Source organism: Oncorhynchus clarkii, chromosome 16 (genome assembly GCF_045791955.1).
Source record: "Oncorhynchus clarkii lewisi isolate Uvic-CL-2024 chromosome 16, UVic_Ocla_1.0, whole genome shotgun sequence".
NCBI lineage: Eukaryota > Metazoa > Chordata > Actinopteri > Salmoniformes > Salmonidae > Oncorhynchus > Oncorhynchus clarkii.
This window is the reverse complement of record NC_092162.1, coordinates 47,624,865-47,651,447: the sequence shown is the minus strand read 5'-3', so window position 1 is coordinate 47,651,447 and position 26,583 is coordinate 47,624,865. Positions and strand designations below refer to the sequence as shown.

Sequence of the window (26,583 nt, the reverse complement as noted above, 5' to 3'; positions counted from 1 at the left end):
CTAAAATAAATAATGGATTTATTGTGATGTTGTATATTCAATTGGTTTATTAGACTTTTTTAAAAGTAGATGTTCCAAAGACGCATCAGCAGATTGTAGGTGTGGAGACCAGGAGATGCTAAACGTGTTGATGGAGACCAGGAGATGCTAAACGTGTTGATGGAGACCAGGAGATGCTAAACGTGTTTATGGAGACCAGGAGATGCTAAACATGTTGATGGAGACCAGGAGATGCTAAACCTGTTGATGGAGACCAGGAGATGCTAAACGTGTTGATGGAGAACCAGGAGATGCTAAACGTGTTGATGGAGACCAGGAGATGCTAAACGTGTTTATGGAGACCAGGAGATGCTAAACATGTTGATGGAGACCAGGAGATGCTAAACGTGTTTATGGAGACCAGGAGATGCTAAACGTGTTTATGGAGGCCTGGATATTCTAAACGTGTTTATGTTAATTACCAGCAATTACCATGACACTGGCAGTCTTTTGCATGACAATAATCGGCTGACAAAATGTCATGACCGCCACATCCCTATTCTGTCCCCAAGGGATTCATTCATATTCATGACTAATGAGAGAGGATGATCCCAAAGAGGATGATCATCAAAGTTCTTCAACATCATGTGACTGTGTAAACAGAAAAATGGACTATGGAACAACAGCAGCAACAGTAATAACATCGCAAATTCAACTTTAACAATTACTTCTCAGTAACCAGAAGGCAGGGGTGAAAGTAGAATGAATTTATTCCCAGTACGGACCTCAAAAATGTTTTATGGGCCTAATCATATAATTACAAATACTGTATAATATTAGTATGATCTCTGTGGGCCTAGTCGTAAAGATGTATCATTTAAAATGTATTGCCTTTTATAAACCCAACCAGTCATGATGTTTTCATCAGTTTGTCAAATCACTTCAGAAGGCTCCTTTACTAGGCTACCCGCACACATTCATCCACTCACAATATATTTCCAGGCTCCAAACAGTGGTGAATGGAAAGAGACATCTGTTACACAAAACACCAGAAATTGTAAGGACATTTAGCGATTATCATTAGACCATCATTTATGCTGTCGGCCACTGCTGTCGGCCACTCATCTCTGCCTCATCTCTGTCAGTGTTCTGGTCGAACTACAATGCATTTTGGAGTGTAGGATATACAGTACCAGTCAAGTTTGGACACACCTACTCATTCAAGGGTTTGTCTTTATTTTTTTACATTTTCTACATTGTAGAATAATAGTGAAGACATCAAAACTATGAAATAACACATATAGAATAATGCAATAACCAAAAAAAGTATTTTATATTCTTCAAACTAGACACCCTTTGCCTTTGACACCTTTGCACACTCTTGGCATTCTCTCAACCAGCTTCATGAGGTAGTCAGCTGGAATGCATTTCAATTAACAGGTGTGCCTTGTTAAAAGTAAGATTTGTGGAATTTCTTGCCTTCTTAATGCGTTTGAGCCAATCACTTGTGTTGTGACAAGGGGTGGTATACAGAAGATAGCCCTATTTGGTAAAAGACCAAGTCCATATTATGGAAAGAACAGCTCAAATAAGCAAAGAGAAACGACAGTCCATCATTACTTTAAGACCCGGTCAGTCAATACGGAAAATTTCAAGAAATTTGAAAGTTTCTTCAAGTGCAGTCGCAAAAACCATCAAGCGCTATGACGAAACTCGCTCTCATGAGGACTGCCACAGGAAAGGAAGACCCAGAGTTACCTCTGCTGCAGAGGATAAGTTCATAAGAGTTACCAACCTCAGAAATTGCAGCCCAAATAGATGCTTCAGAGATTTCAAGTAACAGACATCTCAACATCAACTGTTCAGAGGAGACTGTGAATCAGGCCTTCATGGTCGAATTGCTGCAAAGAAACCACTACTAAAGAACACCAATAAGAAGAGACTTGCTTCGGCCAAGAACCATTAGAAATGGATATTAGACTGGTAGAAATCTGTCCTTTAGCCTCATGAGTCCAAATTTGATATTTTGGGTTCCTACCGCAGAGTTTGGAGAGACGCAGAGTAGGTGAACGGATGATCTCTGCATGTGTGGTTCCCACTGTGAAACATGGAGGAGGAGGTGTGATGGTGTAGGGGGGTGTTTCTGGTGACATTGTCAAGACACACTTAACCAGCATGGCTACCATAGCATTCTGCAGCGATACGCCATTCCATTTGGTTTGCGCTTAGTGGGACTATCATTTGTTTTCCAACAGGACAATGACCCAAAACACACCTTCAGGCTGTGTAGGGCCTATTTGACCAAGGAGAGTGATGGAGTGCTGCATCAGTTGACCTGGCCTCCCCAATCACCCAACCTCAACCCAATTGAGATGGTTTGGGATGAGTTGGACCGCAGAGTGAAGGAAAAGCAGCCAACAAGTGCTCAGCATATGTGGGAACTCCTTCAAGACTGTTGGAAAGCATTCCCCCATGAAGCTGGTTGAGAGAATGCCAAGAGTGTGCAAAGCGGTCTTCAAGACAAAGGTTGGCTACTTTGAAGAATCTAAAATATATTTTGATATGTTTTGGGTTACTACATGATTCCATGGGTTATGTCGTAGTTTTGATGTCTTCACTATTATACAATGTAGAAAATAGTACAAAATAAAGAAAAACCCTTGAATGAGTAAGTGTGTCTGAACTTTTGACTGGTACTGTAAATCAAATCCACCTGTTTTCAAGTCCATTTGCTAATTTTTCATGCCTTTGACATGCGGTAATGATCAAAATGGTTGTAATAGCCTACAGTTTGTTGACATTTTTGTTTTAATTATTGTGATAGGCTCATGTTTTACCGGTACGACGTACCCCCACTATTTATTTTGCCGGGACGCCGTACCGCCTTACCCCTGCCAGAAGGTGAAATTATCTAGAGAAAGAACCCCAAGAAATCAAAAGATATGTGCCCAGAAAAAGTAAAAAAATCAGTGTCCAGTTCTCTTATCTTTGATAAACAGACCGGCAGTGCAAGCTCAGCATCAAACCCAAGCATCAAACCCAAGCATGGCGAACAGCTGGTGCGCAACTAGCTGTGTGCATACTTTGGAAGCAGGAAAGCGCATAATAGGGCAGTCTGTCGGTCTGTCTGTCTATCTGGGTACACACCTTGGCATTAATACGCAGGTCAAATGGCCCACAGCGTTTCAACTCTTTGTGCTCTACAGAGGAGCTCTAGGAGGGAAGATAGATGAGGCAATGGTTTTTCACTCACATACAGGCAATGAATGACAGTCAGTTGCAAAAATGTATCAAAATAAATTAACAGAAATATGAACAAAGTTGAGTTAATGAATGAACAGGTGTTTATGAACAGGCATAGTGTTGAAGAGAAATGACACGAAATGTGATGGCAATGGATCAAAGAAATACATTAACATGGCTGCAAACTGGCAGTCTAATACACTCAAATGTCTCTGAAGTACTATTGGTAAGTACTACAGTGATGGTACACTTTATGGCTATGATTTCATTTGTTCCATTGCCTCATAATGGGTCATTTCTTCCCAAATGGTAAAGATACTGAGATCACAGACAGGACAGGTTAAAGACTGAAGGTGCTGCTGGTGGTTATGCAGTTTGCAGTCTCTACACACCATGCCTGGTTTTAACACATTACAACATAAACAGATCAATCACGACACATTCACTTGGCTGGCGTCTAGTCGCTGCAACACAAATATTAGTGCATTTGAATTCATGCTGCAATGCAGTTAATGTGTATGGTCTTGCACTGAAAAAACAAGCTATGCCATACTCTATTCCCAATTCCCAAAGAACGGCAAATGGTTTCGGCAAACCACAGACAGAGCGAGTCGAGTAAGACCGTCCACATTGTACTTGGTTGAAAATCAATTCTATAGAAAGGAGCTCAGCGAGCTCAAATGTGTAAATGAATGATGAGCTGTATAGGCCAGATCTCGCTCTTTAAAACTGCATGTGACTAACAGGAACAGGAAGTAACACTAGAGCACATTGTCTAGTTCGTGAGTTATGAAATGTTAACTGCACAGACCTGTTCCTTCCTTCTCATACACAGATCAGATTGATAAAAAAATGTTTTTAAACATTGCTACTCTGAGCAGAGGAAGACTGATTCATTGAGGCGTGTGAAAGGGGAACATGGATAGTGAAAAGGGAGCTACAGGTAGTAGGGGGATGTCAGACCTGCTCGTTGAGTTTGGGGTGTGAGGGGCCTTGGTGAATGAGTAGCCTGACGATCCTTTGGTCCCCCTTCCATGCGGCCAGGTGCAGGGGGTAGCAGCCCTTATTGTCAGCGATGTTGGTCAAGGCCTCGTTACGTAGCAGCGCCTCCACTACCTCACTGCGGATGGGACAAACGGGGTCAGAAGAGTTGTACATGTTCATTATGTAGGTGATGTTGACAGTAAACGGTGTCATTGTTAACCCCATAATTATAGCATTTCAGGGCTCAACACTAATGCTTGTCCTCTTGCCAGGGGCAAGTAAAACACATTGTGGGACAAGCAGATTATAGATTTAAGTTGTCCAAATGAACATGTAAAAAACGTGGATGCGATGTGTTGCACACTGTCCTCCCAATCTCTGCAGAGTGCATCGGCAAATATTTGTTGTAGGCCTGCATTGACAGGCACGAGCGGTTTTTCAATCATGCTGTCACACGATGCGTTTTATATTTATTAAAGCGAGCCTGGGGGAGGTAAAATAATTATAAACATCAGACAAACATATTGTGTAGTTCGGCTGGTTATCTTGCTGGTTATCTATTTAGGTATTAGCATGTATTCATCGTATTGTCATATCCAACGTCCGAAACAACTTCCCACAGTCACTTGTGTTCAACCACAAAATGGCCGTCACACAGTTGATACGGGTGTGCAGACGAAACTAATGCTGGATACTCCGGTTGTAAAACGCTCAAAACGGGGAGAAATAATTCTGGCACCATTGGAAAGCTGGGATTTTCCTCTATTCAATACTGGCCATGCAATTCTGACATTGTAAAAAATAAATAATCTTAGAATAGCCTATTTGACAAGTAACTCATATGCTGTCAAGATCTCCCCTGAAAATGACATATTCTAGCCAAACAAAACAGGGAAACATGTCTTAGTTAGCTACCTTACTTTAAAGTCACCCACCTCAGCCATTTGATTCCTCGTTCATTGAATGAGGGAATGATTTTATAGAGACAAAAAAAAAGTATTGGGTTGTAACTGTAATGTTTCAGGGTGGCAAACCATCCTCCAGGAGAGTCCAGGAGAGCTACTGGGTGTGCAGGATTTTGCTCCAGCCCTGCACTAACACATTGTAAAGAATCACCTGCTTAAGAGTCCCTTGATAAGCTGACTCGATAAGCTCACCTTGATAAGCTGACTCGATAAGCTCACCTTGATAAACTGACTCGATAAGCTCACCTTGATAAGCTGACTCGATAAGCTCACCTTGATAAGCTGACTCGATAAGCTCACCTTGATAAGCTGACTCGATAAGCTCACCTTGATAAGCTGACTCGATAAGCTCACCTTGATAAGCTGACTCGATAAGCTCACCTTGATAAGCTGACTCGATAAGCTCACCTTGATAAGCTGACTCTGGTATGTTTAAGTGGGGTTGGGTCAAAAGCCTGCAGACCCAGTAGCTCTCCAGATGAAGGGTTGACAACATACATTTTATACAGTAGCCTATTAGCACAGTATTTTACTTTGTGGGGTGACTTGCTCAAGGCCACAACGGCAGGAGATACAATACATGGGATCAGAGACCAACAGCCTTGCGTTGTCAATACCAGTGATAATAATGAATTGTAATTTGGGGAGTGGTTACTTGCTGAAACAATTTTTCAGTCACCGTTTTGGCCCATGGTGTTACAGATTTGTTTTACATTGTTGGACAAGTGAGCTTTCAGACAAGTAAATAAATAAATAAATAAATAAATAAATCTGCCCTACTTGCCCAATGGACCAGTGAAAAAAAAAGCTAATGTCAAGCCCTGCATTTCACACAGGGTGGCCCCAACTCACACCAATGGCAATCAATCTAAACTCCCATGAGAAAAGAACAGGACTCGCTATAGACCGACCTGTGTCCATTTAGGGCAGCATGGTGTAGAGGAGTGTATCCAGTGCTGTCCACACAGTTTACATTAGGACCCCTCCAGATACTGTGGAGAGAAAGAGGGAACATTAGATCATATAACAAAGGGCACTGTATAATTCAGGGGAGGGAAGAGTTGAATTTCTCCTTTCAGGAATGGGGAGTTTTTCAGGATAAAAATAATTCCAAACGGAGCTAAGCACAGGCAAAATCCTAGAGGAAAACCTTGTTCAGTCTGCTTTCCACCAGACACTGGGAGATGAATTCACCTATCAGCAGGACAAGAACCTAAAACACAAAGCAAAATCTACACTGAAGTTTCTTATCAATAATAAGTGACAGTGAATGTTCCTGAGTGTCCGAGTTGCAGTTTTGACTCATGGCAAGACTTGAAAATGGTTGTCTTGCAATGATCGACAACCAATTTGACAGAGCATGAATAACGTTTTAAAGAATGGGAAAATATTGTAATATTGCAAAGTTCTTAGAGACTTACCCAGAAAGACTCACAGCTGTAATCACAGCATAAGGTGATTCTAACATGCATCGACTCAGGAGTGTGAATGCTTATGTAAATTAGATATTTTTGTCTACCACGGCTAAAAGAAGAGATCTCAGTGACTTAGAAAGAGGGGTCTCAAAGGAGCATAGGGGTTTTAAGGGTGTGTGTGTGTGTGTGTGTGTCAGTCACCAGATCAACCCAATTAAACACTTAAGAGAGATTCTGGAGCGGCGCCTGAGACAGCATTTTCCACCACCATCAACAAAACACTAAAACATGGAATTTCTCGTGGAAGAATGGTGTGGCATTCCTACAAAACAGCTCCAGACACTTGTGGAATCTATGCCAAGGTGCATTGAAGCTGTTCTGGCGGCCCAATGCCATATTAAGACACAATGTTAGTGGTTCCTTTACTTTGCCAGTTACCTGTATGATCCACAATGTTATCTCCCTGCTGAATGAGATCTGAGTGTATTCCCACACAGCCAGAGGGAGGGCCTATACAGGGCTAGGAATACTAGGTGGGTGTGGCTGAACAAAACTGATAACGTCCCAGGCCTAGGCTGTATTGTTGTGTGCCGTGGTTGACAGTAGAGGTCGACCGATTAGGATTTTTCAACGCCGATACCGATTATTAGAGGACCAGAAAAGCGGATACGGATTAAATCGGCCGATTTTTTAAATGTATTTGTAATAATTATTTTATCTTAATATAATACATCAATAAAATCAATTTAGCCTCAAATAAATAATGAAACATGTTCAATTTGGTTTAAATAATGCAAAAGCAAAGTGTTGGAGAAGAACGTAAAAGTCGAATATGTGCCGTGCCATGTAAGAAAGCTAACATTTCAGTTCCTTACTCAGAACATGAGAACATATGAAAGCTGGTGGTTCCTTTTAACATGAGTCTTCAATATTCCCAGGTAAGAAGTTTTAGGTTGTAGTTATTATAGGAATTATAGGACTATTTCCCTCTGTACCATTTGTATTTCATTAACCTTTGACTATTGGATGTTCTTATAGGCACTTTAGTATTGCCAGTGTGACAGTATAACTTCCATCCCTCTCCTCGCTCCTACCTGGGCTCGAACCAGCAACTCAACGACAACAGCCACCCTCGAAGCAGCGTTACCCATGCAGAGCAAGGGGATCCACCACTCCAAGTCTCAGAGCGAGTGACGTTTGAAATGCTATTAGCGTGCACCTCGCTAACTAGCCAGCCATTTCACATCGGTTACACCAGTATCATCTCGGGAGTTGATAGGCTTGAATTCATAAACAGCGCAATGCTTGATGCACAACGAAGAGCTGCTGGCAAAACGCACGAAAATGCTGTTTGTATGAATGCTTACGAGCCTGCGGCTGCCTACCACCGCTCAGTCAGATACTTGTATGCTCAGTCAGATTATATGCAACGCAGGACACACTAGATAAACCATGTGGAGTTAACTAGTGATTATGATTGATTGATTGTTTTTTATGAGATAAGTTTAATGCTAGCTAACAACTTACCTTGGCTTACTGCATTCGCGTAACAGGCAGTCTCCTTGTGGAGTGCAACAAGAGGCAGGTGGTTATAGCGTTGGACTAGTTAACTGTAAGGTTGCAAGATTGGATTCCCCGAGCTGATAAGGTGAAAATCTGTCGATCTGCCCCTGAACAAGGATGTTAACCCACCGTTCATAGGCCGTCATTGAAAATAAGAATGTGTTCTTAACTGACTTGCCTAGTTAAATAAAGATTAAATAAAGGTGTAAAAAAAAAAGAAAAAACGATTTCCGATTGTTATGTAAACTTGAAATCGCCCCTAATTAAAATCGGCCATTCCGATTAATTGGTCGACCTCTAGTTCACAGCCTCAGCCCAGTCCAGCTCAAACCCAGGTGGGAGGCGTTCCCTAAGGAATTGCACCACAGGACTGAGGGAGAGGGAAAGGGAAAGGAATGAGGAAGCATGGGCCAAGCCAGCAGCACTCGGCAGTGGAGGAGGGAGGGGGTTGGTACAGTATGTACACACAAAAACTAACACAGCAGGAGGGCAGCCAGGTTGGCGTCACAGGTCAGTGTCCACCAAGCACATAGCCCAGCCACACCCACAAAGCCCCCTTTACATCAACAAACATACAAGTGCAAACCATACCGAGTTCCTCATGATTGCCTAAAGCAAACATAGGCCTATCAGGAAGGAGTATCTTAATTCAGTCATTACCTGCATAGCCCTGGAAAACACTACTATATCATAATAAAACATCTCTGTTCAGCCTCAGTGCAGTGGAATAGCCAGTTATCCAATCTTTGTGCAACACAATCTGAAAATGACCTCATTTCGGTATGTGCATAATTAGTCCATTAACGGCATTATCAACCCACCCTTTGATCACTTTGTCCCCCGCCACTGCATCAAATGTGGTTAGAGAGCTTTTATTGAAGGGTCTGGGCTGGGGGATATACAGGCTTAAAATGGTATATAGCTGTAGATCTGTCATCCACTTAAAACTGAACTCAGCTGTCAGCTGAGATGGTTTGTTTCTTTTAAATCAGCGGATAGAGAGACAGAGAGAGTAGTTAAACAGGCAAATGGAAGCCAGGGTCCTGGGAGGATAGAATGCCATGCCAGCATCGGGCCTACAGTACCACTGGGATGTGACTGCACAGTGAGAACATTCTAAATGAACCATGTGAAAAGACCATTCCAGCACAGCACTGGAAAAACAATGGTCTGAGAGAGGAGAGACGGGATGGCTCACATGAAGAGAAATGAGAAGGAGATGGCTCACAAGAAGACAGCACGCTGAAGTGGAACCTAGAGAGGGATTGTATCAAGAATAGGGATGATGATGATGCTGCTGCTGCTGCACCACACTAACATTTAATCTAACATTTGACCCAGATTAAAAGGGAAACAGAATTCACACAACATTAATCCATATCATACATGCGCACATAACCTGAAAAAGTAACTGAGGGCACGCAACACACACTTTACAGTGCTGACATTAATCTCAGACAGGTCTTACGAATGGGGCGATGATGGTGACAACATGATGACATGATGACATGACCATTGCCTGTGGAGAGGAGGGGGGCACAAGGCAGTAGGAGGGCACGGACAACAGGAAGCCCCCCTTCATCCCTTCACAGCTCCACACTGGCATCGCTCTGGCAATGAGCCCCTCTCTTTTTTGTCACTTGGCTGTAACGGTCGCTTTTGCTCCCTAAAATAAATATCCCATAATAACTCTGAGAGCAGTCTGCAACAACCCAGTCGAATAAGTCTCATTAAATAAGTGTCTCTCCATTCTATCCTCCAGAACAAGCTCTGCACCAGGAAGTAGAGAATCTTTAGATGAGCCCCTCCCTCTATAGTGTTACATCAGCAGTCCTTACCATTGCCTAATCAACCCCAATTGCAGGCATATATGGACCTATAGGCCTGCTACAAGCATCTCACAGTCAGCAGGAGAGGAAGATATCAGTGGCACAGTCTGCGGCACAGGCTAGTGCTATACTAGCAGAGGGAGCAAGGAGGATATAGAGGGATTTCAGAAAGTATTCATACCCCTTGACTTATTCCACATTGTGTTGTGTTACAGCCTGAACTCAAAACGTATTACATGCATTTTTCAACCATCTACACACAATACCCCATAATAACAAAGTGAAAACATGTTGAGAGAAAGTTGTATATTTTTGGAAATGAAATACAGAAATCCCCTTTACATAAGTATTCACACCCCTGAGTCAATACATTGTATAAGCATCTTTGGCAGCAATTACAAGTGTGACTTTTTCGGGGTAAGTCTCTAAGAGCGTTCCACACCTGGATTGTGTAACATTTGACCACTATTCTTTTAAAAAGTATTCAAGCTCTGTCAAATGTTTTGTTGATCATTTCTAAACAACCATTTTCAGGTCTTGCCATAGATTATCAAGTAGATTTAAGTCAAAACTGTAACTCAGCCAGTCAGGAACATTCAGTCTTCTTGGTATGCAACTCCAATGTAGATTGTGTTATTGTCCTGCTGAAAGGTGAATTAATCTCCCAGTGTTTGGTTTTCCTCTAGGATTTTGCCTGTGCTTAGCTCCATTCCGTTTATTTTTTTATCCTGAAAAACTCCCCAATCCTTAATGATTACAAGCACACACAAAACATGATGCAGCCACCATTATGCTTGAAAATATGGCGTGGTACCGACTAATGTGTTGTATTGGATTTGCCCCAACTATAACACTTTGTATTCAGGACAGTATTACTTCAGTGGCTTATTGCAAAGAGGAGTATTTTTTATTCTATACAGGCTTACTTCTTTTCACTCCATCAGTTAGGTTAGTATTGTGGAGTAACTAATGTTTTTGATCTCCTACCACAGCTATTAAACTCTGTTTTAAAGTCACCATTGGCCTGAGTGGTTTCCTATTTCTCCGGCAACGGCGTTAGGAAGGACGCCTGTATCTTTGTAGTGACAGAGTTGTATTGATACACCATCCAAAGTGTAATTAATAATTTCACAATGATCAAAGGGGTATTCAATGTATTTTTATTTTATCTACCAATAGGTGCCCTTATTTGCTAGGCATTGGAAAACCTTACTGGTCTTTGTGGTTTAAACTGTTTTTGAAATTCATTGCTATACTGGAGGGACCTTACATATGTGTGGAGTACAGAGATGATGTAGTCATTCAAAAATCCTGTTAAACACTTATTTCATACAGAGGGAGTCCATGCAACTAAAAATTATTTAGGCTTACTATAACAAAGGGGTTGAATACTTATTGGCTCAAGACATTTCAGCTTAAAATTTTAAATTTATAAAAATTTCTAATAGGGCTGTCCGTCCACGAGTAAAGAAAATGTTGGTCAACCAAGAGTCGACTGTTCTTTCAAACAATCGATTGGTAGACATTTTAAAATGTGTATTTCCCCATATATTTACACACAACCTATGTGTTTTTAAAATATCAACTAGCCTATATGTAGGCTAATGAGTTGTTTTATGCTTTAAGCACACTGAGATTAAGACACTCAAATGACTCAAGAGAGAGAAAGAAATCAAGATAACCAGAAGAAAAAACCTGTTCCCGACCCTCCTCCTCCCCCTTGCTGCTGGCCTTTGCAGATTCTGCCATTATGCTCCTGAAGCTGCCAGTAATAGGCTACACTACGGGTCAGCAACCTTTTCCATTTGGAGTGCCAAATTATCTCACCATTTCTACCGATCTGCGTGCCAGTTATGTTTTTTATGTGCACATTTTCGTGGAAGTTTCATTTCATTTATAATAAAGTATTAGTATCTCAAAATCATCATCATGTGGTTTATAAAAATTCTAAAAGTAACTTCTATTGCCATTACCAACTATGTAGGCTAAAATAGCCTTCATAAATCCAACAAATAAAAACATTGCAGCCTGCGAGTAGAAAATATCTTGATAAAAATAAATATCCCATAAATCACATTGGCTATGCATGGCCTCTCTGCAAGGAACGTGAAACATTGTATCAACTATCAACATGGTCGGCATGAAGCTCTCGCTAGCAAACTTGCAACATTGTATAAAATATTCTGGGCACTCAGAGTTTCCCCAAGCTCTAGACAGAAACAGCTGTAGACTATTTGCGCAAGGGATAAGAAGTAATCAGGAAGGCCTATTTTACAACGTTTCCACACAAGTGTGGCCTAGGTTGTGCGGTCCGCAAACAACGTGTCCATTCTCACAATGAGAACGGTAAAAGTCTGTAATAATAATAATAATATATTCAATGCATTAAGAGAAATTACCTTAACCAAACAAACATTGTAGATTAGAACAGTAAATGTACTACTGGTAATACTAGTGTGCCATCCCCGCGGCCTCCGCAACGGATTAGTCCACTGTGACAGGCGTGAATCAGATGGGTGTCTCGTGTGCCATAAAAAAATGTATATATTTGCGACTGCTGGAATAATCAAATCTCGGTCGACCAACAGCCTATCGACCAAACAATTGACCAGTTGACTAAATGGGGTCAGCCATAATTTCGAAAAACATAATTTCACTTTGACATTACGGGGTATTGTGTGTAGGACAGTGACAAAGAAAATCAACATTTATCCCATTTTAAATTAAGGCTGTAACACAAAAATGTGTAAAAAGTCAAGGGGTGTGAATACTTTCTGAAGGCACCTATAGTGGGGAAGTATATTCTTCTGCCAAGGGTAATAAATCCCCTAGAGAGCCAACGCAAATCCCTCCAGACCAGCACCCCCAAGCACCTCAGCTAAGTAGTGAGGAGTACTGCACAGGACACTGGACTTGCACATTTCCAGTTTCTTGCCCACTGAACATAATACGCACAAAAACCTAGCGGAAGAAAAAACTAAAATGTCAGCTCGCTAGTTGCTGTCCCAGATAATAAAATATTTTATATAACAGATTACTGCAAAAAATGAATAACCATTAGAAAAATGCTCTGGTCTTGTTGTGCTGCCTGCATGATTACATACAGTATATGCAAGGTCTGACTGCAAGCATGAAAGGCTGTTATAGAATGCAGGACAGACACTGACTGGAAGCAGTTTGAAATATAGCCTAAAATGTGGCAGAAAGAGGCCCTTCTACCGCACCTCGAAGTGTAAGGCTCACCACCTCCCCTGAGCATCTTAACAGGGGCATGAGTCAGTGCTAGTGGCACTTGACAATACACTTCATCCCCTTATAGCTAGAGCGATTCAGAACCAACTGGACTGAGGGACAGTCAGAGCTTAAAGAAGCAAGGCGGGGGGGACAAAATGGAGTTGATTAGGTTGGAGTGGGGAGGGGTATGATGCATGGCAACTGACTTAAGAATTCCTCTTTGAAAGGAAAGAGCTAATCCCTAATATCCCTGAGGGAATATCAGCTTGATGAGGATGAAGTCTGAAAGAGATTCTGGGGGCTTTAATGCCGCGTTGCACAAAGCTTGGCCAGTAAAAGGACGAATGATAATAATACCATTCCTCTCACTCTCTCTTACATTCTTTGTGTTTAAGGAAAAGACTGATGAAGCTGCTCATGGATGCCCAAGACGTCTTCACGGACCCCCTTCTCTGCCTTTATCCTCTGTGTCACTCTCCCAAAAACTCTGACGGAAATCCCTTTTTAGCCTCTGTTGCTGCCCTCTTCTTGCCATTTGTCTTTGTCTCTTTGGGATCCACTACGGCAGCATCTAAACCCTGTGGTTTTCAAGTTAGTAGCTACGTCAAAACAACTCCATTTCAACAGTATTACAACATGACAAGGTGAAGTGGAGCAGTGGAAGGGGAACGCAGCAGTCCTGGGACTTTAGGGACCTGATTGCTGTGCCGCTGGGTGGAAAGACCAGGTGAGGCTGAGCCCCAATGTCAAATAAACAGATTTGTCCTCAGGCCAATTAAGCAGTGCGACCACACAGCTAGGGATTAGCGGTGCAGCAGTACCCAAGGGCAGGCTGTCCAGTGGTTCCTGGCGCATAGCGGGGGCACTGCCAGGGCAATTGGGTTTAATTAAGCGGAGGGATGGCTGCTGGTCGGGCATTGAGACCAGATGCGCCATTTGCCAAACAGTAGCTCAGCAAGCCTCTCAGAGACAGTGTCCACTACCTGTACTGTACAGTCTCCAGTCCCCATGAGAGAGACTGGCACTTCTCTACCTGCCAATGTCCTAGCTCCCACAGTGGATTATACTGAATCACATTGACTTAATGATGTCAGAGCTGTAGTGTACAGCAGCGTGAGGTAAGACTGACAACTGCGCATGTCAGGGCTGAGTCGTTCCATGTCATTTCAACAAGCCATGACACCCACCATCTCAGATTGGTCTGAAACGGTTTCTGTGGTTAGAAACAGGTGATCGGCATTACTGAAACATTTTGTTGAAATAAAATGTTCTTGGAGAAATTAAGCTAATTGATTGCAGCCAAAATTAGCCATTTAAATTTACAGGATTCAGATAATAATAGTATGTAACATTCGATTTGGACCAAACTTCTTCCTACCAATTAGTAAAACCCCAAGAAATGATCAAAAGCCACGCACGGACACCCCTCACACAGGGCTCTAAAGTGTGACCATTTTAGTCGCATATGTTACTAAATATTTTGCTGTGCAACTTGCCATTTTATATTAGGAGCACCAGTGCAACTATATATATAAAAAACATCACCTATAATAATTGTTGTAATGATTAGGCTTCCCTGTACTGTTGTTCCCGAGTGCACTAGAGAAAATGGTCTCCGCCTTTAAAAAAAAAAAAAAATCCTCAGACTAACCTATTAATATTCAAGCCATTATTGAAGGGTCTGTCCAGCACAGCGATAGAGCGAGCGATAGAGCGGAGCGAACGATAGAGCGAGCGAGAGACGATGGGACCACTGAGCACCATGGCTATGGTGCACACATTTTCCACTTCTCAAAACATAGGCCTACTGCTAATAAAGTTAAAGATGCATTCAAATTAGTGCTGATTAGGGATGGGTACTGAAACCCGGTATTAAACGGGCCCAGGGGCTAAATAATGAAAGACCGTAGTATCGATAAGCTCTGACGTTATTGGTTCTGCTTTCCGTACTGGAGAACTTAAGAAAATAAATGTCCTATTTATTATTGCTATATAAATGTTATCTTGCACATTTTATCTCACCAACCATTTCTAATTTGCAATAAGATGAAGACATTTGTCTTTGATGCATTTTCACTATACCCAATCCAGAAGAGAGATCTCTCTGGCGGGGAGACTGTGTCACAAACACACATATCCTGCTCTTAATTAGTGACGATGGCAGAGCGAACTAAACGTTCAAAAGAGTCACCAGAGTCGATGCTGACAATGCTCGTTGCCACAAGTGCAACAAGACTTTTTCTTGTAAGGGCGGAAACACAAGCAATCTGTCCAAACATCTATCGAAAGCGCACAGATTTCGACTGCGTGGCTCGTAGCTCATCTCTCGTTGCCCGATCTACGTCAGGTATGTATGCTAGCAGCCTAGAGACCACACACACAGAGTTAACCCAATTATGAGAACATGGGTTCCTGATCAAAAGGAACCATAAGCCAGCTGATTGTTTAGCTATGGGTGTGTTCACCCATTTAAAGATTATGCTACTTTTTTGTTAAAGTTGCAACCACAGTGAACCAACCCATTCCTCTCTAAAATACCGCTGGTCCAAGCCAAAAGACAAGCCCAAAGCCCCTTCACAATGGCAGCTAGTGGGAGGATGACTGAGGAGAGGGTGAATGAGTGCCACCCAGCCATGACCAAGTTCATAGTGAAAGGCCTACACTCCTTTGCAACAGTGGAGTCTAAGGGCTTTAGGTAACAGTCTGTCAGTATATACTGAGCTGTATACATTTTTTTAGGATATAGTAGTATAAAAGGGTTGTATATTAGTCCCATCACTCCACAATTCAATACACAATAATGATAATTCAACACATGAAAACATTGTTTTACTGTAGGGAGATGAGCAAGGCACTCAACCCCAAATATACCCCTCCCTCCAGGAGTTACCTATAAACACATTAATTCCTACCTGGTATGGTGTAGAAAAGGCCAATGTGACACCTAGGCTGAAGGACGTGCCAAAGCTGGCCATCACATCAGACGGGTGGACCAGCCTCTGTCAGGACCACTCTCTCGCTGTTACAGTGCACTACACAAGCCAGGGCAGTGTACAACAGAAGGTCCTCCTCATCAGGGCAGTGTAAAACAGAAGGTCCTGCACACCAGGGCAGTGTAAAACAGAAGGTCCTCCACACCAGGGCAGTGTAAAACAGAAGGTCCTCCACACCAGGGCAGTGTACAAATCACAACTGGCGAAGTAGTGGCAGAGGAGATCTCAGACATTCTGGAAGAGTTTGAGATAGAGCCGAGCAAGATTGTAGCTGTGACTGTTGATAATGCTGGCAAAATGGACGTTGCCATCAAGAGGCTACACATCCTAAAAATAGGATGCTTTGTACACACACTGAATCTGGCAGTGCAGAAAATCTACAAAATGACTTTCATTGATAAATGGGCAGCCTGAATCAGAGCAGTGGTCGTGTGGTTCAAGAGATCCTCGATGTCCAAAACAGTATTGAAGGAAAAGCAGCAGCTCCTTGGTAAGAAGCCAGTTCGATCTATTAAAGTGTTATTTTGAAATTCCCACATTTAACTATTTAATTCAATATTCAAGTGTGCGGTAATTAAATGTATGTTGTTTTTTGTTGTTGTTGTTGTTTCAGGCCTTCCGCAACACTCACTCTTCCTTGATGTCAAGACCAGATGGAACTCTATCTAATGATAGAGATTCATGGAGCAGTATCCAGCGATCCAAGCAGCAGCCTTGGACCCACGCTGGTCCAGGACAATCTGGGCCATCCGAAGGACAAGGACTTCCATAAGGCTGAGGAGTTTGTCCAGCTCATGAGAATCCTCTATACAGCCACACTGTGTGTGTCATGTGGACAAAATGCCACCTGTGGACAGATCATACCCATCCTCCAAAAACTGGAAGAGCACTTGCTTCACTGTGAAGCATGAAGATGCAAAATCTGTGGCAACAATCAAAGGTGTGGGAGAACCTCTCCGAGAGCTATCAGGATGAGGACTTTCAAGCCTTCCTGCATGCGGCCACAGCAATGGACCCCAGATTTAAAGGGAGGCCGGTGAGTGACGCCTTCCTCAGCCTGTCCCAGGTGGCAACTGTTGAGGCCAATGTGACAGGAGCAACACCAGGGCTGTCAGGAGCCGGAGCAGACAGACACAGAGCACCAGCAACAGGAGGAGGAGTCTGAAGGAGAAGGAGTGGAAATGGAGGAGACAGTCCCTCCATTGTACAAAACAAGGAGTGCCTTGGAGGACCTGTTCTCAGAGGAGGACAGGGAGCGAGGTTGACGATCCAACAGGACACCTCGTCCCTCACCCTCAGCGAGAGTGTTGACCTAGAGGTGGAGCTCTACGAAGGCCTGCCTCCCATCCCCATGGCTGAAGATCCTGTGATGTGGTGGTGGGAGAAGAGAGCTACTCTGCCCCTCCTCACAAACATTGCAACAAGCCACCTCTGTGCTCAAGCCTCCTCCACCCCTAGCGAGATGGTATTTTCGACTGCAGGGAACACAATAAGCCAGGAGAGGTTCCGACTTCTGCCAGAGAAGACAAATATGTTTATCTTTCTCCAGAGGAACTGTTAAGAACTATTTGTCCTTTTGCAGCCTACCTGCATGCCCCACCCGTGTGTTTATTTAATTTGTTTTACATTTCCATCATCACAACATCTGAGTCTATAATAGTGATTTGTTCAAAACATTGCTGTTTCTTTTGCTGTAAATAATTATTTATTTTACATTTCAGAAAATAAAGCAATGTTAATTCTGTTCTTAATTTGTTTTGTTTTGTAAAAAATAAAAGAACCGATAAGATTACCGTTAAAAGTACATGATCGATAAGGAGTATCGGTAAGAGTAGTAAAACCGTTAAAAGTACATGATCGATAAGCAGTATCGGTAAGAGTAGTAATACCGTTAAAAGTACATGATCGATAAGGAGTATCGGTAAGAGTAGTAATACCGTTAAAAGTACATGATTGATAAGGAGTATCGGTAAGAGTAGTAATACCGTTAAAAGTACATGATCGATAAGGAGTATCGGTAAGAGTAGTTATACCGTTAAAAGTACATGATCGATAAGCAGTATCGGTAAGAGTAGTAATACCGTTAAAAGTACATGATCGATAAGGAGTATCGGTAAGAGTAGTTATACCGTTAAAAGTACATGATCGATAAGCAGTATCGGTAAGAGTAGTAATACCGTTAAAAGTACATGATCGATAAGGAGTATCGGTAAGAGTAGTAATACCGTTAAAAGTACATGATCGATAAGCAGTATCGGTAAGAGTAGTAATACCGTTAAAAGTACATGATCGATAAGCAGTATCGGTAAGAGTAGTAATACCGTTAAAAGTACATGATCGATAAGCAGTATCGGTAAGAGTAGTAATACCGTTAAAAGTACATGATCGATAAGGAGTATCGGTAAGAGTAGTTATACCGTTAAAAGTACATGATCGATAAGGAGTATCGGTAAGAGTAGTAATACCGTTAAAAGTACATGATCGATAAGGAGTATCGGTAAGAGTAGTAATACCGTTAAAAGTACATGATCGATAAGGAGTATCGGTAAGAGTAGTTATACCGTTAAAAGTACATGATCGATAAGCAGTATCGGTAAGAGTAGTAATACCGTTAAAAGTACATGATCGATAAGGAGTATCGGTAAGAGTAGTAATACCGTTAAAAGTACATGATCGATAAGGAGTATCGGTAAGAGTAGTTATACCGTTAAAAGTACATGATCGATAAGGAGTATCGGTAAGAGTAGTTATACCGTTAAAAGTACATGATCGATAAGGAGTATCGGTAAGAGTAGTAATACCGTTAAAAGTACATGATCGATAAGGAGTATCGGTAAGAGTAGTAATACCGTTAAAAGTACATGATTGATAAGGAGTATCGGTAAGAGTAGTAATACCGTTAAAAGTACATGATTGATAAGGAGTATCGGTAAGAGTAGTAATACCGTTAAAAGTACATGATTGATAAGGAGTATCGGTAAGAGTAGTAATACCGTTAAAAGTACATGATCGATAAGCAGTATCAGTAAGAGTAGTAATACCGTTAAAAGTACATGATTGATAAGGAGTATCGGTAAGAGTAGTAATACCGTTAAAAGTACATGATCGATAAGCAGTATCGGTAAGAGTAGTAATACCGTTAAAATCTTAATGATACCCATCGCTATGCCTGATTGCAAAATGAAGTTCGCCTAATTTCAGTTTGAGACAAAACAAGCAAATGTAGTGTACAGAATCATTGTACCATCTAAACCACACTGTGAAATTTATTTCCCTTAACAAAGAGACAAATGAGAGTTTAAGAAAAAAAAGTTTTGATTAGTCATGGAAATAAAAGTACTGAAAACAAATTTGCTCATACTCTACACAGACCAATGCGCCATAACCAATCAGAGCTGCAGTAGGCCTATATGCAAATATACCATTGCCATATATGGATCTGTGCCATTCACTTTGAACTGGACTGTGTATGCAGCATGAGTGGTCATGAGTAGATGTGCTTGTTTTCAGATCAAAGCGAGAGCTACATGTACCGACCTGTGCACATTTATTCATATCCTTTGCTAGTTAGTTAGTGAGTTATTAGCACAGGTATAGATAATGTGTAGTCAGGAATGGGGGAGTGATTGCTTCCTACAAGAACAAAAAACATGTGCATTTCTAGCCATCTTTAAAAAGTGCATCAGGTAAATAGCTTTTCTTGTCTTAAAGGGGCAGTGCTGTATTTTGAGACAGGCTTGAAGAAGCTAAGTAGCCAATAGGCAGAGGGTAGCTTGACTTGTCTAATTCTCTGTAATAATGGTATGGGAAAAATTATGCATTTTATTTTGTGAAGTAGTTTCTTGCATCAAACACCACAACAACATTTTCAGTCACCTTTTTTATGTTATCTTTATTTAAACTAGGCAAGTTAGTTAAATTCTTATTTAACAGTCCCTCCAGGATTACGCTATTCTGCAATAGCATAATTCAATGCAGAATCAACCAATGAGCGCATATTATGCGAGAGCTCGCCATTTTGCACTTTTAGTGCATAAAAGGGTTCAATCAAAAGTGAGTTCGTAATTTTGACCAATTTACTGCACTGTTACTGTGCAAAATGGCCCAATCCAACCACACATCAAAAAAGTTTCTCCCCCCTGACCTGTTAGCGTATTCCCGTGCGAAGATGTGTGATTGTTGATGGCCGACAGGCAGTACAATGCACAGAAATCAATCTCATTTGCCAACAAAAATAACAGCTAAACAATTTGCCAAATTATTTTGGAAACTTGAGAAGGTCGACATTCAACAGTCACTTCGAATCAGCAAAGCACATGAGAATGTCAGAACAGTTCCCACAGCAGCTGCAGATCACCATGACTGAAGTAGTAGCAGGGAAGACTGTGGCAAGCTCTGAAAGAATCAAGGTGAGTGGTGTTTTACTCAAACTTTTACTCCGCTAAACTTGGCGGTCGGCTAAACTTGGCGGTCGGCACTCTTGGCGGTCGGCACTCTTGGCGGTCGGCACTCTTGGCGGTCGGCACTCTGCTCTTCCCAGTCTGTTAGATTTGCCGTTTTAAACTCTGTAAAACCTAATACGGATCACAAAACACAATCTTTCTGGATTAAAAAAAAAAATGGTAATACCGTTGTAAAAATTCATATCAACCACAATACTCTATTCTTATGTTTCCTGTGCTTTATCTTCCTAACGACCCTTTCAGAAAAAAACAAATCACATTCAAGTATTTTGAAGACAATTTATGCGAAAGAAATATCAACCCTCAAATTGAAAGTGATCAGCCTTGAATCTATTTGGGGGTTTTTTGTTGCGAGAGGGAGAGAGAGAGTAGGAATGAGAGGTGCATATGGGAGGTGCATCTCATATTTATAGAAAGCCACAAGCCTGATGGAGAGGAGGTGTGTGTGAGTGAGTGAATGTTTAATTGTTTTTGTATTATGTATTCTGCATAAAATCGTCCTGAAACTGAGCACATACGACTTTGTATTGCTTTATATTAAATTAACGTGAAAAAAAACATTGCAAAATGTATCGCATCATTTCAGAAAAGCTGCAGGAAAAATCAAGCATTTTTGGCCACAGAAATCACCCAAAACTGATTTACAATGATGGCCTACCCCAGCCAAACCCAGACGACGCTGGGCCAATTGTGCTCTGCCCTATGGGACTCCCAATCAAGTCCGGATGTGATACAGCCTGGATTCAAACCAGGGACTGTAATGACGCCTCTTTCACTGAGATGCAGTGCCTTAGACCACTGTACCACTAGGGAGTCCTTCTCTAAAGGACAAGTGGATAAACAGGTTAATGTCAAGCTCTACATGTTTTAGTTTTTTTAAACGACTCATGGAATGTAGGCTACATTGAAAACCACACATTGGCTGCTACTGTAGGCTGAATGATAGAACAGCTACAGTGGCAAGAAAAGTATGTGGACCCTTTGGAATTACCTGGATTTCTGCAGAAATTTGTCAAAATGTGATCTGATCTTCATCTTAGTCACAGCAATAGACAAACACAGTCTGCTTAAACTAATAACACACAAATGACTGTATTTTTCTTGTCTATTTTGGACACATCATTTAAACAGTCACAGTGCAGGTTGGAAAAAGTATGTGAACCCCTAGGCTAATGACTTCTCCAAAAGCTAATTGGAGTCCGAAGTCAGCTAACCTGGAGTCCAATCAATGAGATGAGATTGGAGATGTAAACAACATCTCCAACAACTGCCCTGCCCTATAAAAAACACGCATAAAATGTGAGTTTGCTATTCACAAGAAACATTGCCTGTTGTGAACCATGCCTCGAACAAAAGAGATCTCAGAAGACCTAAGATTAAGAATTGTTGACTTGCATAAAGCTGGAAAGGGTTACAAAAGTATCTCTAAAAGCCTCGATGTTCATCAGTCCACAGTAAGACAAATTGCCTATAAATGGAGAAAGTTCAGCACGGTTGCTACTCTCCTAGCCAACCAGCAAAGATAACTACAAGAACAGTGCAGAATGCTCAATGAGGTTAAGAAGAATCCTAGAGTGTCAGCTAAAGACTTACAGAAATCTCTGGAACACGCTAACATCTCTGTTGACGAGTCTACGATACGTAAAACACTAAACAAGAATGGTGTTCATGGGAGGACACCATGGAAGAAGCCACTGCTGTCAAAAAAAACAAACATTGCTGCACGTCTGAAGTTTGCAAAAAGAGCACCTGGATGTTCCACAGCGCTTCTGGCAAAATATTCTGTGGACAGATGAAACTACAGTTGAGTTGTTTGGAAGGAACACACAACACCGTGTGTGGAGGAAAGAAGGCACAGCACACCAACAACAAAACCTCATTCCAAGTATGGTGGAGGGAGCGTCATGGTTTGGGGCTGCTTTGCAGCCTCAGGACCTGGACAGCTTGCTATCATCTACGGAAAAATTCATTCAAGTTTATCAAGACATTTTGCAGGAGAATGTAAGGCTATCTGACTGCCAAAAACATTTGGTTGAGTTTATTGCTGTCAAAGGAGGGTCAACCAGTAATTAAATCCAAGGGATCACATACCTTTCCACCATACACTGTGAATGTTTACACGGTGTGTTCAATAAAGACATGAAAACGTATAATAGTTTGTGTGTTATTCGTTTAAGCAGACTGCGTTTGTCTATTGTTGTGACTTAGATGAAGATCAGGTCAAATTTTATGACCAATTTGTGCATAAATCCAGGTAATTCCAAAGGGTTCACATACTTTTTCTTGTCACTGTATTTCCATGTTAAAATGTTATGGGATGCATTTGCTCCATTGTTTTTGATAGGAGGCCACTCTTGTAGGCCTACATTAAGATCAAATAGCCAGAGTAGCCTACTTGACCACTGTTAAAACTAACATAAATTAAGTACAGCCTCAGTGTTCAAGGTAAACTCGTCAGAAGAAGTTATCACATAATTTTTACAATGTTCAAGTTTACACTCAGCAGACCTGAAATCGCTCAGTGCCCCCCAAAAATTGAGGCAACATTGCATCCAAGTATGCTTTTATGTATTTGTAATACCTTCTCTGGTAGATGTTTTCTAAAGACATCTATTCCATGTGTGTGACAAAAAACAGAAACCTTTGCTTATTCCAAATTTGTAGGAGCAAAAATGGTAGAGCATTTTAAATGTGTCTTAATTTCTCAAAAATAGAGACTATTAGCTTTCATTTGACATGCTCCTATGAACTTCACATGTTGGTGGTCATTGGTCCTTATAGATGGAACATACCATTTATCCTGGAAAGCACAAATTTCTTTACCACAATATTGCATACAGAAAAGAAACGTCCAGAGCAAGAGCTAACAAAGCTCTCACTTAACAAGCAGTCCTAAAATCCCTCACAATTAGATTTTTAGAGGCGAAGAAAATAGATTTTGACAAGAGAGACATCCTTGGCCTAGAAATAGTAACCAACACCTTACAGTCGATAGGGAGTAGGAGCAAAATCCCTGCATATAATAGTTATGGACAGTGGCAGCCTGTCAGGTTTAGCTCATTAGCAATCAGTTAGTTGACAGCTTTAGCTAGTTGTTAATTCAGAATATTTTTTACCATCATTTCAGCCTGTGTGGCATGATTGAGTCTTCATGGCACATGAACAGCTCTCAGTGAGTGTCTGTTTCACACAGCATCTGTGATGCAGCAGGAGGTGAGGATAAACTGCTTACGCCATACGCCGCTCTGACAGCAGAGCATGTTAATGGGCCAAAAGAAGACACACTGGTGCCAAAGAGATGGAAAAGAAAGATACAGAATTTGAAAGACAAGGAGGATCAGATGGTGTGAGAAAATAATTCTTTCAGCATTTCCCTCAAACAGGCTGGCGTTTACCCCACACTGATTTCCCAACAGAAGCCATGGCAGTAACTGCACAGCCCTGCCAATCTCACCCTCTATGCTATATCCCAGGGGTATCCAACCTTTTCTAGAATGAGTGCTATTAAAAAAGTTTTTAAAAAGTATCCCGAGCTATTTATTTCTCTCTAGCTTTACAAAAAGGCACATTAGACTTTTCTGAAGCCACTCCTGCATTGTCTTGGCTGTGTGCTTAGGGTCTTTGTCCTGTTGGAAGGTGAACCTTCACCCCAGTCGGAGGTCCTGAGTGCTCTGAGGCAGATTTTCGTCAAGAATCTCTCTGCACTTTGCTCCGTTCATCTTCCCCTCGATCCTGACTAGTCTCCGAATCCCTGCCGCTGAAAAACACCTTCAATGCTGCAGAAATGTTTTGGTACCTGTCCCAGGATCTGTGCCTTGACACAATCCTGTCTCTGAGCTCTGCAGACAATTCCTTCAACCTCATGGCTTGGTTTTTGCTCTGACATGAACGGTCAACTGTGTGACCTTATATAGACAGGTGTGTGCCTTTTCAAATCATGTTCAATCAATTGAATTTACCTGAGGTGGACTCTAATCAAGTTGTAGAAACATCAAGGATGATCAATGGAAACAGGATGCACCAGAGTTCAATTTTGAGTCTCATAGCAGAGGGTCTGAATACTTATGTAAATATATATATTTTTTAATTGTACATTTGCTTACATTTTTAAAAACCTGTTTTCACTTTGTCATTATGGGGTAATGTGTGTAAATTGATGAGGAAAACAATTCATTTAAGAATAAAGCTGTAATATAACAAAATGTGGGGGAAAATGAAGGGGTCTGAATACTTTCCGAATGCACTGTACCTGCTCAAATAATGGTTAAGAAAATACACTAAAGGGGGCCCTATAAAACCAGGTGATTTTCCCCAAATTCTGTTTTATATTTATCCACATTAGGTTCCCAGTTTTATTTTTCCTGGTTTTAGATTTTTTGTTTTTCACTCAAAATTACAATTGTTCATAGAGAAACAACTAAATTAGATGTTTTGAGTCCATATCAATGCTTAAATCACATCAAAATACATTATATTTTTTAAAGTGTAGAACAAATTGGTTGTTGAGTGTGACATCTAATCTAGCGATGGTTCTGTACTGCAGTACAGAATAATCTATACAAATCATATACAGTACTGCAAGCCTACTTTGACATTGAGGTGGCAGGTAGCCTAGTGGTTAGAGCGTTGGACTAGTAAACAAAAGGTTGCTAGATCGGTTGTAAAAATCTGTCATTCTACTCCTGAACAAGGCAACCCACTGTTCCTAGGCCGTCATTGAAAATAAGAATTAGTTCTTAACTGACTTGCCTAGTTAAATAAAGGTAAAAATAATTATGCCACTCCTGTGTTAACTGCAATGTTGAGTTGATGATATAGTAGCTAGTAGTTTGCGGTCGAACGTGAAATTTGCTTTGTTTGTTATCAGTATAAACGACCTGTCCACAACCTCAAACAGTCACACTCCAAACTAAACTATGGCCAAGACCTAAGAGCTGTCAAAGGACACCAGAATCAAAATTGTAGACCTGCACCAGGCTGGGAAGACTGAATCTGCAATAGGTAAGCAGCTTGGTTTGAAGAAATCAACTGTGGGAGCAATTATTAGGAAATGGAAGACATACAAGACCACTGATAATCTCCCTCGATCTGGGGCTACACGCTAGATCTCACCCCGTGGGGTCAAAATGATCACAAGAACGGTGAGCAAAAATCCCAGAACCACACGGGGGGACCTAGTGAATGACCTGCGGAGAGCTGGGACCAAAGTAACAAAGCCTACCATGAGTAACACACTACGCCGCCAGGGACTCAAATCCTGCAGTGCCAGATGTGTCCCCCTGCTTAAGCCAGTACATGTCCAGGCCCGTCTGAAGTTTGCTAGAGAGCATTTGGATGATCCAGAAGAAGATTGGGAGAATGTCATATGGTCAGATGAAACCAAAATAGAACATTTGGTAAAAACTCAACTCGTCGTGTTTGGAGGACGAAGAATGCTGAGTTGCATCCAAAGAACACCATACCTACTGTGAAGCATGGGGGTGGAAACATCATGCTTGGGGCTGTTTTTCTGCAAAGGGACCACGTCGACTGATCCGTGTAAAGGAAAGAATGAATGGGGCCATGTATCGTGAGATTTTTAGTGAAAATCTCCTTCCATCAGCAAGGGCATTGAAGATGAAACGTGGCTGGGTCTTTCAGCATGACAATGATCCCAAACACACCGCCCAGGCAACGAAGGAGTGGCTTCGTAAGACGCATTTCAAGGTCCTGGAGTGGCCTAGCCAGTCTCCAGATCTCAACCCCATAGAAAATATTTGGAGGGAGTTGAAAGTCTGTGTTGCCCAGCAACAGCCCCAAAACATCACTGCTCTAGAGGATATCTGCATGGAGGAATGGGCCAAAATACCAGCAACAGTGTGTGAAAACCTTGTGTAGACTTACAGAAAACGTTTGACCTCTGTCATTGCCAACAA

At 41.6% G+C, this 26,583-nt stretch overlaps 1 protein-coding gene across 8 annotated transcripts in view; it reads right to left on the bottom strand.

The window, feature by feature from the left end:
- LOC139368618 (ankyrin repeat and SAM domain-containing protein 1A-like) overlaps positions 1–26,583 on the bottom strand; it is a 113,093-nt gene that overhangs the window by 75,632 nt on the left and 10,878 nt on the right. For 5 of the 8 annotated variants that reach the window (XM_071107702.1, XM_071107701.1, XM_071107700.1 and 2 more), the window contains exons 2-4: positions 6,083–6,163; positions 4,186–4,342; positions 3,127–3,192 (exon numbers count right to left, since the gene is read on the bottom strand). In XM_071107702.1, the coding sequence (XP_070963803.1) occupies positions 3,127–3,192; positions 4,186–4,342; positions 6,083–6,163 (304 nt within the window). The remainder of the gene's footprint in view (positions 1–3,126; positions 3,193–4,185; positions 4,343–6,082; positions 6,164–26,583) is intronic. The other 3 variants (XM_071107704.1, XM_071107705.1, XM_071107706.1) reach the window with 1 other exon arrangement.